Below are 15,384 nucleotides of genomic sequence, written 5' to 3'. Positions count from 1 at the left end.
ACAGCATAGTGGGGTGTCTGTGCTTCAGAACAACGCAGTACATAGTTTATGAACAAATAGAAGCTCCAAGCTTCCAATCATAGTCAAGTTGAAGAATCAAATGTTGATTAATCTGATTTGATCAGTACTCATGTACTAAAATGCCCTGTAGTCCATAAACACATAATTATTGTCAATAAAAATTTTAAGAAAAGTGTGTCTGTTTTAATCATGACTGAGAAACTCCACTGCAGACTAAGAACAGATGAGAAAAAAAGTATTTTTTTTTTTTTGACAGGCAGAGTGGACAGTGAGAGAGACAGAGAGAAAGGTCTTCCTTTTTGCCGTTGGTTCACCCTCCAATGGCCGCTGCGGACGGCGCATCTCGCTGATCCAAAGCCAGGAGCCAGGTGCTTTTCCTGGTCTCCCATGCGGGTGCAGGGCCCAAGGACCTGGGCCATCCTCCACTGCCTTCCCGGGCCATAGCAGAGAGCTGGCCTGGAAGAGGGGCAACCGGGATAGAATCCGGCGCCCCAACCGGGACTAGAACCCAGTGTGCCGGCGCCGCAAGGCGGAGGATTAGCCTGATAAGCCACGGCGCCGGCCAGAAAAAAAGTATTTTTAATGAAGGTTCTCCTTGCTTCAACTTTCTATAGGGCCAATCCTTGAACCAGAGCCATCAAGACACAGTCAAACATGCCTGGGTTATTAGTCACAGTTCTGAAACTGAACCCCTATAATGTAAAACCAGGACACAACCTCTCATTTGTCTCCTGTAGCCCAAGGTGTCCTTGCTTGCTCTTTATCAAAAAGAATTTGCTGACTTAAGGGAGTGATCCAGCTGGCCTTACAAGGTTCTAATCGCTGGACTCAAGGAGTCATTTGCTTCTCCACTAGATAAGAACCTTGATGGCCACTGTTTTCATGGGTGATTTGTGTAGGGGAATTCCAGGTCCCAGCAGAATGTAGCTGCCAACTTCACATAACCTCCAAACCAACTGGAGCCCACCTGGCCATCATAAATTCCCTAAAGAGCACAGTATCACTGGCCAATCAAAGGAAGGTCATGAGCACCACTGACCAACCAGGAACTTGGACATGAGCTGATTACGCACCTCTCAGTCCCAATTTCCAGCTATAAGAACCTTCACCCCTAACTCCTCAGGAAGCCCAGGAATTAAGCAATAGCTGCCCTGCTCCTTGCTCTGTGTTTTGCAATAAATACCTACTTTCTTTGAGCTGCTCCTCTTCCCATCCAGCTCTCTGCTATGGCCTGGGAAAGCAGTAGAAGATGACCCAAGTCCTTGGGCTCCTGCACCCACGTGGGAGACCTGGGGAAAGCTCCTGGCTCCTGGCTTTGGATCGCAGCTCCAGTAGTTGCAGCCATCTGGGGTGTGAACCAGCAGATGGAAGACCACTCTCTCTGTCTCTACCTCTCTCTAACTATGTCTTTCAAATAAATAAAATAAATCTTTTTTAAAACATCTTATTCCTCTGCTAAGCGTTAACCACATCTCATCCCCAAATTATTTCATGCACCAGCGACAACTTGGACCCCTTAGCTTCCCAGCACTCTACCTTCTAAGTAGCTCAGCATGCCCTATCTTAAACCTCTGATAATGAAAGGATGTGTTTGTCCATCTAGTGTTGTGAGGTTACCTTGTTTCTCTCATTTTGCGAATGAAGATGCTTAGCCTCAGCCCTCTTACAGAGGTTGAGACAAAAAGTATATGCAAAATCATGAGTAATGAGAGATGGTGGTGTGATGGAAAAGAGCAAGTAATCCATGTGGCTGTGGTGTGATGGGTGGACCATACATGCTATGACAGGCAGTTTGGGTTTTACCCTAAACCTTTGATCCATTCTCTTAGGGAAAAATCTAAGCGTACAACCCAAAGAGTTCTCCTTTTCTGCAGAGTGAAGTCAAGTCAAGAGGCTGAGACGTAATCTTCTCTGATGGAGGGCATTGGGTTTCACACATGATACCTCATACAGACAACAGTAGGTTTAGGGTTTGAGACCTGAGTCTGAGACAGAATTGGTCAGAGGAGCAGAGAGAGGCAGCTTCCTCCCCAGGTGCACTCAGCATCTGGCTGCCATCCCTGCCGCTGGAGAATGAGCTCTCTGAGGTTCCTCCAAGGCAAGCTGGGCCACCTCTTAGGCGAGCTGGGTTAGCTGGTCTTCGGTTTCCCTAAATGCAGCCTAGAACATCACACACAAGTGGGACGATATCACCTTACTGCAGGCTTCTCTGGGAGGTCATTACTAGAATTATAATGGATGATCTTGGTCCTGTCCCCTCAGATGAAAATTGAAGGACTCAAAAATAGTGGAGCCTACAGGACATACTGGTCAGTTCCCTTCCCTCTACAAAGGAAAGCTGGGTCATGAATGATTCTCATTCTCACCCCCACAACCCTAGGTAGCAATACAGGAACAAAGATGTTGTGGTGGTTCACAAGGTGTGAATGAAAGGGATTCTGCCACTTCGTTCTCTTTTGAGTGGCTGTTTCACTTTTTTGCTCTCTTAAAATGATCAGCTGATTTTTTTAATGACTTAAGACTTTTTGATTACTAGGTCTCTTGGCACTAATACCAATCATGTTCTATCTAGATCAGGAACAGCAGAAACATCAGGGAGAACAAAGTCAGAACAGGAAAGAGCCCGGGCACTGGACTAGAGTGCAGCTGGTCAGGGAAGGGTGCCTGGGAACAGAGTTCTGAGAAGTTAGACGAGCCGGAGGTAGAAAGCTGGAAATCAGAGCCTCAGAGACCCCTGTGAACGAGGACCCTGATACCGGGTTACAGGGACCTGGGCATATCTTCTCAGGGCTAGGCAAGGGTGAACTGAGATCAATTTATTTGACTCTTATTTTCTAATTTTAAATTAGCAACTCCTCCAGTAAGACTTATTGGTGCTCTCATGTCCAAATACCTTTGGAATGTTTCCAAATATCCATCCCAAATAGCCAATAGGTGAAAGTTCTTCTTCATAAGAGTTTCATGTCCTGGTTCTTTCCTACTTTTTTTTAAAAAATATTTTATTTATTTAATTGGGAGGCAGAGTTACAGACAGTTAGAGGGAGAGACAGAGAGAAAAGTCTTCTGTCCATTGGTTCGCTTCCCAGATGTCTGCAACGGCTGGAGCTGCACCCATCCAAAGCCAGGAGCCAGGTGCTTCTTCCTGGTCTCCCATGTGGGTGCAGGGGCCCAAGGACTTGGACCATCTTCCACTGCTTTCCCAGGCCATAGCAGAGAGCTGGATTGGAAGAGGAACAGCTGGAACTAGAACTGGCGCTCATATGGGATGCTGGCACTGCAGGTGGAGGATTAACCTACTGCGCCACAGCATCGGCCCCCCTACTTTCTAATATTCATCTTTACCACCGTTTCCTAAAAAACACCACACACACATATACACACAGAAACACATAGAATTCTCCAAAACTCAGTTATTTGTAGCTCTAAAAACACATCAGAGTCTTTCGTGTCTCCATGCCTTTGTATCCTGGGTTTATTTGCGCTAACAATCTTTCTCCCATCTCTATTTGGGGAATTCTTGCTCTTCCTTCAACAATTCAGTTTCCTCCTCTGAATTTCTCCAGTGTTTCACAGCGCACTTATCACACTGCCTTGTATGTGTGCACGGTATAATGTCAGTGACTTTGTAAGAACAACATGGTGAAGAATAACACTAAGAAGGATATGGTGCAGTCTACTGCTGTCTTTCTGGTTAATCAATCACTCAGACAATGGGGATGTGACTGAATTCCCATCAGGCAGAATTAAAGGGCGGAGGGGTGTAGTTGTTATTTGCTCCCAGTGAAGAAGGGAAGATGAGACCCTCTGAGGACAAGTCACCCCACCCCTGCTGAGAACCAATGGCTCCACCAGGGTGATGGGGGGGGTCCATGAAAAGGAGATTTTTGGGGAGCACAGTCTGAAATCGCAATCAAAAGGGCCTCTCACTTTTTTTCAGGTACCAGAGAGGGTGCCATGAGGGTGGGGCAGGGGTTTGTGTGCATGGGTGTATCTAGGTGTGTAGCGTTGGAATGACCATGAAGGAAGGAAAAAACAAAAAACTACAAAGCAAGAGAATTCAGAAACGTTGATGATTTGTCTCAATCACTTTCCCCAAAGTGATCTCTGGTTGGATTTCTTGCTAGGTTAGCACAGCCTGCCTGCTACCTACCAAAAACCCACCAGACTCCAGGGGGTGCATCTGGGTGAGTCCACCGGAACTCTGACCCGGGAGTGGGAAGTCCACACAAATACCTTTCCCTCCCTAAAACTAAACAGAACCGACTTTGAGGCTATGAACTCATCACTAACGGGACTGAAAGTCTTTTTAATATTAACAGCTGGTAAATAAACCCATGATGAATTACAGCTTGACCTTCGGCTCTCTCAACAGCCTTACCTAGCAAGCGTTGGCCTGTGCCGAAGGAGCCACTGGCTAGGTGTCATATGAAGAGCTAACGGTGACTAAATTGACCGCAAGTCCTAAACCGCCAGTCAACCCTAGGTTTCCAGTTCCTTACTGAACCTCGCCAGGAGAAGGAAGAGATGACCGAGGTTTGTGGTTACAGACCTCTAAGTGAGGTCGGACTGGCCCGCCACACTTCATGGGCCCTTCTTTACAAACCACAGCAAAAGAAAGGGACGCAACAAGAGAGGGCTTTGAAAGGGCTCGGCGTGCGAGGCGGCAGAGCAGGGGACGGTGGCCGTCACCTCAGATCTCCACAGGAGTGGTCTCTGTGGTTGCGGGGCTCACGGCCAAGGCGGAAGTGGGCGTCTCGCGGGTTCCCCTGAGCCCCGGGAGGGCCTGTGGTTCCTTGAATTCCAGGACCACCCTGCTCAGAAGGCCCTTGAGCAGCCGCATTTCTCGGAGCAGAAGGTCCACGTCGGGTCTCAGGGCCCCGGCCGGGTCCACGGGCGTGGGCGGAGCGCAGGCAGGCGGCCCGGCTGCAGTGGGGACGCTGCCGGCCGGGAACTGCAGCCCCGCCGAGGTGGTGTTCGCCGCGGAGGACGCCGACGGGACCGACCTGGACACCGGGGGCTTTCTAAAGGACAGCGGCTTGTTAGCCGGAGCCAAGGCTGCGGCCTGCGGGGCCGGGGCGGTGCTGGGCGCCAGATCCAGGGGCGAACCTGCGAAGGAACGCGGCACAGACGCTGAAGCGCGCCTGACATCGCTGCGGTCCCAGGGCGCGGGGATCGGGGAGAGGCGCGGGTCCGGGCGGGGCGGAGGAGGGGCGGAGGAGGGCGGGAGCCGAGCGGAGGGGAGGGCGAGGCCCCGCGGGGTAGGGGGAGCCGGTGCGGGGCTGCCGGTGGGGCTCGCTCACCCCGCCCCGGGAGCTGCAGCCAGGGGCTACGCTTGCGGACGCTGCGGGAGGCGGTGGCCACCTCGCACCAGTACGACTCCAGCTCGTCGACCTCGGGCTCCGGGACGGTGTACTCGGCGGCCCAGTCGAAGCGGCGCACGGCGCGGCTGTACTTGTAGAAGGCGAACTGCAGCGGCGTGTCGCGCTTCTGCGGGTGCAGGCGCGTCTCGCAGCGCAGCACCACCGCGCCGCGGGCCGCGCCGCGCGCCTCCTGCGGGCTGGCCATGCTCAGCACCGGCGCCTGGAACAGCTCTGCGGAGAGGGCGGCACAGGGGCGGAGGATGCTTGAGGGATCCCCTCGGGGACCGGGGGGGGGGTGAGGGGGAGAGGTGGAGGAGGAAGCGGGACCTGTCGGCCGCCGCGCGAGCCCTCGCTCCTAACCCCTTCCCTACAAGGGCTCCCCACCGACCAGGAGCTCAAGACGGGGCGGGAAGAGACAGTGTGTGCCCGTGGAGGGAAGGAGGCATACTTTCTGAAACGTGGGCCGGGAGTCCCGAGTCTGCGGGAAACCTGGAAAGGGAGCAGGGAGGAGGGACCATATCCCGACCAATCCCCGCCCCCCACTCCCGCAGCTCGGGGTCTCCAGCCTAGAAGGGGGGTCGCTGCACCTGCCTCTGTGGACCAACGCTCGGGAGCCGGTTTCTCGTCCCTACTCGCTGCAAACCACCCACTTCCCATCCCCCCGCAGCCTCCCTTCTGGCTAGGACCCGGCCAGAGTTGCGCTCTCTAGCATAGGCAGGGACCCCAGACGCCAATCAGGTCGCAGGTCCAGCGGAGGCGAAAGCTTCTGTGGTTCGGTGGAGAGAGCCAAGGAGGCAGCTACTTGAACCCCCACCTCTGGTTTCCTCGCCTGGTTCTTGGCCCAGAATTTCCCACTACTCGTTTGCCTCAGCCTCCGGACCCCCGGTGTGCCCCACCTTGCACGGTCACAGCCACCTTGGCGGAGAACATGGGAGCGCTCTCCACCGGGATGCGCATGGTGCCGGAGCACTGGTAGCGGCCACTGTCGCTGGCGCGCGCCTGCAACACTGTGTAGTTGGTGCTGGAGTGGAAGTAGCGCACGGCCTGGCCATCGTGGTAGTAGTGAAGCTTGTAGATGACCTTGTCGTACCAGCCGCGGCAGCGTATCACCAGCGGCTCGCCCTCGAAGACCGGGGTGTAGGGCACTTGCAGGATGAGCCAGTCTGCAACAGGCAGCGCAGGCGCGCTAGACCCCAAGCCGAAGGGTCAGCCCTGGAGCCCTCGCATTCTCAGCTCCCTCCCCTCCCTCACCCCTCATCCTGGAGCAGCTCCTCCTCCCCTCCCCACTCCCTCCCTCCTCTATCCCCCGTGCCAGAACGGGGCACACCTTCCTTGGTGGTTGACACCCGTAGTGCAGGATGCATTAGGAAGTGAGTGAGGGGAAAGGAGGAAGCTCCTTTGGGATGCAAAGATGCTGAAGACTCCTACCCGTCAGTCAAGTTAAAAACTTATTCCCCACCTTCCACTCCTGATGCAGACCAAGTTCCAGCCACAGTGAACTGCTGAGGAGGCCCTGGTCTGAACCCAGGGCCTTAGTAGCTGCTTTCTCAGCCAAGAAAACACTCCCTTACCTGTTTAGGTTGAGGTCTACTTGTCCTGCATGTGAAGGCTTAGACCTTTCCCTTGCAGAAAACCTCCCAGACACCCAGCATAGCCGTAGGCATCTCCCACAGCACCGAGAATTCACCAGATCACCACCTACCTAGCCCTGGCACATGCTGGATGCCATATTAGGTGTTGAACCTTGTGGAAAGATTCCACAATGGCACAGCCTGCATACTACCAGCAGCCTGCAGGCAGTAACCACTGTCTCGCTTATTGAGCATACTACTGCTCAAGCAAGAAATCTCAGAGAGTGGAGTGGGCGCTACTCACCTGAACACTGAGTGGTAGCCTTGAAAGTCTACTTACAAGCTGTGGCCTACCAGCCTAATATTCATTTGCTGTTCCCTAAGAGTAGCTGATCCTGCACCCTCGTGCACGAACTGTTGTTATTTCTCTATCCTGCTTTTAAACCCGTCAAGCATTCCCAGAGTCAGTTTCTCTGTCCACATGGGTGTGCGCTGGCAATACAATCTTTGATGAAGTGCTCTGTCCAGTTGCTGCCATTTTCCTTTTGTGGCATGTCATAGTTCAGTTTTCATACGACAGACAGAGACAGAGGTACTATGATTGGCCCCGCTTTACTGCAGGGGACACTGAGACACATCAAAGTGTGTGTCACGCTGGCAATGTCGCGCAGTCCATCAGGAGTAACTCCTGCAGCTGTGCTCAGCCTGCCCAGGGACACTCACTGTTCCTGCTTCGCCCAGCCCTCTCCTTTCCACTGCTGTCCCCAGTGTTCACTGTCTGGTATTCCCAGCCCGCAGAGCCTCTGCTCTTCTGAGCTGGTCTCAGAAACAACCAGAAATGTTTGTTGTCCCCACCCTGTGGCGGGAGCTTAAACAGGGACTTTCAGGGCCAGGCAAGCCTTATTCCATCTCTCATAAGTGCCATGCGGTGGCCTACTCCAGAGAGTCAACAGAGGTCCCTCCGTGGCCCTCATTTCCTGCCCCCTGGGGGTGACCCAGCATCCACTGCTACGGGTAGGACAGCTGTCCCCCTCCCCTGCCCAGATCACTCACCATTGGATACAGAGAGATGGATAGGGTCACTGACAGGTGCTCCCCGTGTTTGGCATCGATACACGCCTGGTGTCTGGACCTCAATGCTCTTCTTGTGGGAGGGCAGGAGCAGGTGACCCAGGTACCAGAGAGTGCTGATGGGCCGGAGCTCCAGGAGCAGGGGGTGGTAGCCATCACACCGCAAGGTTACCCGCTCCCCCTTGAAGATTGTAGTCCAAGGTGGATGTAGAGACAATATGGGCTTCTCCAGAGTGGCTGGGGTATGTGGGAGAGGGGGGCAGTATGGAAAAGAGAATCAAGGTGAGGTGCCCAAAGATGCTGCCTGAGGTTGGGAGATCTTGGAAAACCCTGGCTTCCAGGACCCAGCCTGTGTACCAACTCATTCCTGCAGCACGAGAGACCACGGCACTGTTCAGCACACGTGCATCAGCCAGCACCTGTTTCTAAGTGACTAAGAACACTTAGTCACAGGGACTGAGGGCAGGAGGGAAGAGACTATCCCAGAACAGTCGAGATTGGGGGAGGGAGGGCCTATCTAATTAGGTCACTTAGAGGGGCTGGAGAAGTTGTAGGAAATTGGGATGCGGGAGGTGTAAGACTCACCAGCTTGCCCACTGCTTGGAACTGGGAAACGAGGAAGAAAGAAGGGAGGAAGAAGGATGTTGGAGATGAGAGCAAAGAAGGGGACTCTTGGGCATGGCAAACACTGAATGACTCGAAGCCTGCTTTCGGCCCCTCTTCCCACACCCTCCCCCCCAATACCAGTAGATAATGAGCCATTTGGTATCTGAAGATTGAAGGGCCACCCCACACTCTGCCCTACCCTATGCTCTTACTGCCAGAGCCCTCTGTCGCTGCAACCTCACTGAGGACTCACCCAGGAGCAGGAGGGCTGTCAGTGCCCACATGGTGGATCTGCCTCAGCAGCTGCAGAAGGGAGGCGATGCACTGCCATGGGATGGGGAGAGAGAGAAAGAAGTGGCCAGGGGCTGACCACTGGGGACTAGGAGACTTTGCTGCCTCTCCATCCATTTCTAGTTCCTGAAGACAGTGGGCTGGAGAGAATGGGATTTGGGCGGGGTATGTGGCAACCCCCAGACATCCCATGTTCACCATCTGCTACCTCTAAAGCCACACCACAGCTTGGGCCAGCCCTATAGACTCCTGTAGAGAGGACCTATGGAGCTTGTGCCTGTGGAAGCACAAAAGAGCCACCTAGAGGGGTGGTGCAGTGGGTTAGTGCCCTGGCCTGAAGCGCCGCCATCCCATATGGGTGCCGGTTCTAGTCCCGGCTGCTCCACTTCCCATCCAGCTCTCTGCTATCACCTGGGAAAGCAGTGGAAGATGATCCAAGTCCTTGGGCCCCTGCACCTGCATGGGAGACCCAAAAGAAGCTTCTGGTTCTTGGTGCAGCTCCAGCCACTGTAGCCAATTGAACCATTGGATGGAAGACCTCTCTCTCTCTCTCTCTTTCTTTCTCTCTCCTCTCTCTGTCTAACTCTGACTTTCAGATAAAATATTAAAAAAGGTAAATGTTAAAAAATGCCACCTAGAACCCCAGGCTCCAGTGGCTGACCCTGCCCATTCCATTCCTTGTCCACCTTCCAGCCAACCCTATAAGCCTCAACCAAAGAAGACACATCCTCGTGTCCTCCAGGTCCACCCAAGACCTTTTCTTACTGCTCACTCCTGGCAACAGACATCTGTGGTGGCCAGTGATCTTAGGTTCCCTGCATCCCTCCAGGTGAATAGACAGAAAGGCCTGACTCACCAACCACCTTGCCGTTCGGTTCCCCAGTAAAGGGTACAGTTGTAATGTGTTCCCTTCTTGCTCTCTTCCTGAAACCCTAAATTCTCAGAAATTAGAAAATTCTTTTTTTCTACCCTCCCTGGTGATGTCCCTTTGCAGCACCGCCACTCACTGGTTCCTTCCTCTTGTCCCTGCAAACCCTCCCCACCACACCCCCATTCCAGAACCCCCGACCTGCTGCAGAGAAGTTGCTGCATCAGCCCCACGGATGCTTCTCAGATCTGACCTTCCGGCTCTACTTCTTGTGCTCTGAGTCATGTGATCATACCTGAGCAATGGGGAACCTGACTTTTCATGTAAATACTTAATGCATTTTCCAACCTGCTAGTATGTCTCCTTGGACTCTATCCTTGCCTCACCCGTGGCCAACTAGAACCAGGGCAGCTTCTTCCCTTGGAGCTAGGGCAGGAAAGAGATCAGTTGTCAGACTGTCTGCTCTCATCAAGATGGTATCTTCCCCCGCTGCTGATGCCCAGTGTTCCGCTCAGAGAAGCCCCTCATGTTATAGGTTAACACGCTAGTCTCTGCTAAAAAGGCAAATGCCTCTTAGAGAAGTGGGCTTTGTCATTTACATGAAGCTGGCCACGTTTAACAATGCTTTGAGAGCAGGTTTTTATAAGAGGTAAAGTCGTATAGGTCTGAGAAGTAGGGAGATATTTGCTCCTGTGCCCTGGAGTGGAGGGGTGGGGTAGGGGAGAAGAGCAGAGATGATCACCCACCAGCTTTAGGGGTGCCTGAGCTGTGTGACACTGTGCTTCGTCTCAGGGCCAGAGTCCGGCTCCCCACATGGTCCACAGCATCCCGGATGTCTCACATCTGTACCTGACTGAAACCTGAATGCAACACAGTTGTCAGCTATCCTTAGTCTACACAAGCTATTTTAGCCGCTCATCACCTAGAACATAGATCTTAGCTCCTTTACCGGATTCTGGGGGGAAAAAAAATCTGACTCCGTCAACAATTCATGAGCTGTGCAGTCTTCCCTGGAAATCTCTGGAGCCATTGATAGGTTCCTATCAGACTATGCTCAGAATCTGACAGCAAAGATCTCCCACCCAACACTTCTTTTTGTTTTTTGGAAAGATTTTTATTTATTTATTTACTTATTTAAGAGGTAGAGTTACAGTGAGAGGGAGAGACAGAGAGAAAGGTCTTCCATCTGCTGGTTCACTCCCCAAATGGCCACAACCACCAGAGCTGCGCCAAACCAAAGCCAGGAGCCAGGAGCTTCTTCTCAGTCTCCCATGTGGGTGCAAGGACCCAAGCACTTGGACTACCCTCTACTGCTTTCCCAGGCCACAGCAGAGAACTGATTGGAAGAGGGGCAGCTGGGACTAGAACCCATGCCCATATGGGATGCCAGCGCCGCAGGCGGAGGATTAACCTACTATGCCATTGTGCCAACCCCCCAACACTTCTTTATTCTAGGCTCTCCTCTGCTCTCCCCAGATGGAATCCTTTCTTCCCTAGGATATTCTGGCCTTCCCCTACCCCCCACCACCAAATTTCTAATTCTTTTACTATTCATAGACCTTTAGCAATTACCGCTTGTTACTTGAGCAATGCTTTGAAGCCTATCACAGCATAACTTCTGGACAAGATATGTTAGCACTTGGTAAGAATTCTGGAGATATAAAGTGGCCTCAGTGATGATGGTGATATGGAGAGAATGCTGCTGCTGCTGCCCATGACACCACCGTACTCTCAGACCGGCTGTGGTAGATCCCGTGTCACGTACTTCTCAGATATCGCTTCATTAGAGGAAGGATTATTATTATCTCCACTTTACATACAAGGAGACCGAGGTGATAGAACTGCAAGTGGAACAGAAGTCGATCTCACTCCTGTCTCGCTCTCCCTATCAGGGGTTCAAGATGCTGCTCATGGAAGACCGTCCTTGTGAGTCAAGACCGTCCTTGTGAGTCTTTCCCAGTCTTTTTTTTTTTTTTTAAGATTTATTTATTTATTTGAAAGAGTTACAGAGAGAGAGGAGAAGCAGAGAGAGAGGTCTTCCATCCTATGGTTCACTCCCCAGTTGGCGGCAACGGCCGGAGCTGTGCTGACCCGAAGCCAGGAGTCAGGAGCTTCTTCCAGGTCTCCCACGCAGGTGCAGGGGCCCAAGGACTTTGGTCATCTTCTACTCCTTTCCAAGGCCATAGCAAAGAGCTGGATCGGAAGTGGAGCAGCTGGGTCTCGAACTGGCGCCCATATGGGATGCCGGCACTTCAGGCCAGGGCATTAACCCACTGCGCCACACCGCCGCCCGCCCCCCCCCAGTCTTTTCATAAATGCTTTTTTAGCCTTCAGTCACACTGCCATCCTGCTCCCCTCCCCATAAGCACCCACTATAAGATGTTTACTGTGTGTTCATATCTATCTATCATGCATATCTTTATCCTTGAGAAAAATTAGTGCTGTTAATTTACGCAAATGGCATTCTGAGAGAGTATTTTCTCTTTTACTTTTTTATTATTATTTTAATTATTTGAAAGGCAGAGTTACAGAGAGAGGTAGAGACAGAGAGGGAGATCTTCCATCCGCTGGTTCACTCCCTAGATGGCTGCAACAGCCAGAGCTGGGCTGATCTGAAGCCAGGAAACAGGAACTTCCTTTGGGTGTCCCACACGGTTGCAGGGACCCAAGCACTTAGATCATCTTCCACTGTTTGCCCAGGCCATAGCAGAGAGCTGGATCAGAAGTGGAGCAGTTGGGACTTGAACTGGTGCCCATATGGGATTCCAGCAGTGCAGGTGGCGGCTTTACCCACTGCCCCACAATGCCGGCCCAATAGTAATTTTTTAAGATTTATTTATTTAAAAGAGTTACAGAGAGAGAGAGAGGAATTGGTCTTCCATCTGTTGGTTCAATCCCCAAACGGCTGCAACAGCTGGAGATGGCTGGACTGGTCTGAAACCAGGACCCAGCAGCTTCTTCTGCCATCTTCTGCTGCTCGCCAAGGCTCATTAGCAGGCAGCTGGCTCAGAAGTGGAGTGGCTGGGATTGAACTGGTACGCTACACTACAGACCCCTTGTTCCTATTCTTGTATGCTGCTGCACTGTAGCTATGAATATTCATTTCCACTGTTATACAGTATTTTATTCTGTAAAAATTGCACAATTTACCCATTTTTTGTTGATGGACATCTGAATTGACTCTAAATCTCTGCTGTTACAAACAATGCTACTATGAACATTATTATACCTGTCTTCTGGTACATGTATGGTCAAGCTTCTCTTGGTTATGTACGCCTAAGCATGGAATTCTGGGTTATGGGGTGTATGAGCATATCCTTTCAAAATAAAGGATACATGTGATATAAAAAGAAATATAAATTTTCTCTCTTCTTCTAGTTCCTGGCACAGAGTTCCTAAAACCTTGGAACCTAAAACCTCCTTCCTGACAGACTGGGGTAAGAGGAACATCTTTTCTTGTTTATAAAAAGTCTCTTCGGGCCGGCGCTGTGGCATAGCGAGTAAAGCCATTGCCTGCAGTTTTGGCATCCCCTATGGACGCCAGCTCAACTCCCGGCTGCTCCACTTCCAGTCCAGCTCTCTGCTATGGCCTGAGAAAGCAGTGGAGGATGGCCCAAGTGCTCGGGCCCTGCACCCACATGGGAGACCAGGAAGCTCCTGGCTCCTGGCTTCGGATCGGTGCAGCTCCTGTCGTTGTGGTCATCTGGAGAGAGACCAGTGGGTGGAAGATCTCTCTGTCTCTGCCCCTGCTTCTCTGTAGTTCTGCCTCTCAAATAAATAAATAAATCTTTTAAAAATTTTTATAAAAATAATTTTAAAAATATCTTCTACCTGAGCTGAGTTTACACTAATGCCATGACTCCTGGGAGGCTGGGGGCTGGGTCAACTCCACCCCCTCATTTTTGGGAAGAGAAAGGAGCTGAAGAATGAATTAATCACCAATGGCCAACGATTTCACCAATCTGTACATACGTAGTGGACTGGAGCACTTGCAGGTGAGTGAGAATGTGGAGAGACTGGGAGGGGGGCATGCCCAGAGACAGTGTGGAAGCTCCGTGCATCTCCCCGCATGGTCAGTCCTATACCTGTATCCACTGGCTAAAGGAAACCAGCTGTTTTCCTGTGTTCTGTAAGCCATTTTGGCAAATTATCAGACAGAAGGAGAGAGCTGTAGAAAGCCTTGATTTATAGCTGATCAATGAGTAGTATTGGGGGACTGACACTTAAAAATTACTCTAAAGTTGGGGCTGTCCAGTGGGTTTGCATCCTTAACTTGTAGGGCTGTGCTAACTGGCAGTTGTTAGTGACGGACTTGGATAAATTGTAGGACACTCAGTTAAAATCTGCAGAGAGTGTCTTGGTGTGGAGGACCCACATACTTGGTGTCAGAAGTGTTGAGACTAGGGCACTGGCCCTGTGGTATAGTGGGTAAGACCACCACTTGTGGTGCCATCATCCCCTCTGGGTGCCAGGAGGAGTCCCAGCTGCTCCACTTCTGATTCCGTTCCCTGTAATATGCCTGGGAAAGCAGTGGAAGATGGCCCAAGTGCTGGGCCCCTGCACCCATGTGGGAGACCCAGAAGAAGCTCCTGGCTTCAGACTGGCCCAGCCCCAGCTATTGCAGCCAACAGATTGAAGACCTCTCTCAAGAAGTGTTGTGACTAGTTTTTCCTTTAATATGCTTGTTATCTGATGCTTATCTCAGAGCTAACACCTGGTATTGCCTCACCGGGTCTTCTTCTGTGGATTACAGGATACTAAACTGCACAGGCCGTAAACCATACCCCAAATAATAATTCCTCATCTCCACCCTCTCTCCGACTCCCTTCTGGACACACATACCCAGGGGGAATGAAACCACCTTGTAAAGATAGCCATACTCCCATTTGTTACAACATCATTAATAACTGCCGCGTTACAGAAACAGCCCAAGTATCCATCAATGGATGAGTAGGCTCAGAAACTGGGGTGCGTATCCCATCAGGTGCCACATAACGACATCTCGGTCAGCAATGGATCACCTTTAAGGTGAAGGTCCCATGAGACTACCCAGCAGATGAAAAATCCCTGTTACCTAGTTGGCAGACTCATCCTGCAAGGCCCGCACTGTGGGGGTGGGGTGGGGGGGTGGGTGATGGCGTTCTTTGACAGGAAGCACTGGGGACAAGTTTTGTTGAACATGTCCATTTATTAACAATCAAGAGCACCTTTTAAAGGGCAGGCAGAGGTGGCGTAGCTAGTTCAGGGCAACACTAAATCTATAGGATAATGCTGATATTGGCACCCGCTATGCTTCTCCAATCAGCTTGAAAGTCATGCAGCCTATGTAGCCTCCCAGGTGGTGCTTATGGGCCTGGAGCACACCTGGGAGCTGTTTACCTGATGGACAATTGCAAGGCCCTTCAACAGGAGGTGGGGGTGGGGGCAATGTGCCTGGGGCTCCTGCCGCCTACCAGCAGTCAGGTCATAGGGTCCTCCCAGGGAGGCATGGTGTGCCATGTTCTCTAACCTCCTGCATGGGCTAGGCAGGAAGCTTCCAGCCAGGCACAGGATCACCCACAGCTAGTGACATTTTAGGGGCATTACTCAAGTATTT

At 51.7% G+C, this 15,384-nt stretch overlaps 1 protein-coding gene across 5 annotated transcripts; it reads right to left on the bottom strand.

Moving 5' to 3' along the window:
* Positions 1-3,050: 3,050 nt before the first annotated feature.
* Positions 3,051-8,913, bottom strand: FCRLB (Fc receptor like B). Of its 5 annotated transcripts, none has more exons than XM_062193739.1 (6): positions 8,883-8,913; positions 8,609-8,629; positions 8,006-8,260; positions 6,278-6,544; positions 5,322-5,612; positions 3,051-5,127 (listed from the first exon to the last, which is right to left on the bottom strand). In XM_062193739.1, the coding sequence occupies exons 1-6, from the start codon at positions 8,911-8,913 to the stop codon at positions 4,712-4,714; spliced, it is 1,281 nt and encodes a 426-aa protein (XP_062049723.1). In that variant the 3' UTR covers positions 3,051-4,711. The 5 variants fall into 5 exon arrangements, with proteins under 5 accessions (XP_062049723.1, XP_062049724.1, XP_062049725.1 ...); XM_062193740.1 differs by having other exon boundaries at positions 4,823-5,127; positions 5,322-5,467; XM_062193742.1 differs by having other exon boundaries at positions 5,038-5,127; positions 5,322-5,508.
* Positions 8,914-15,384: the final 6,471 nt, after the last annotated feature.

The sequence above is a fragment of the Lepus europaeus genome, chromosome 5 (genome assembly GCF_033115175.1).
Source record: "Lepus europaeus isolate LE1 chromosome 5, mLepTim1.pri, whole genome shotgun sequence".
Lineage (NCBI taxonomy): Eukaryota > Metazoa > Chordata > Mammalia > Lagomorpha > Leporidae > Lepus > Lepus europaeus.
This window is presented reverse-complemented; position numbering and strand designations above follow the sequence as displayed.

Coding starts and splice junctions, on each gene's coding strand:
- FCRLB (XM_062193739.1), bottom strand. CDS start 8,913: ATGTGGGCACTGACAGCCCTCCTGCTCCTGG. Junction 8,630..8,882: donor GACAGCCCTCCTGCTCCTGG/GTGAGTCCTCAG, acceptor CTCGTTTCCCAG/TTCCAAGCAGTGGGCAAGCT. Junction 6,545..8,005: donor CCATCTCTCTGTATCCAATG/GTGAGTGATCTG, acceptor TGCCTGTTGCAG/ACTGGCTCATCCTGCAAGTG.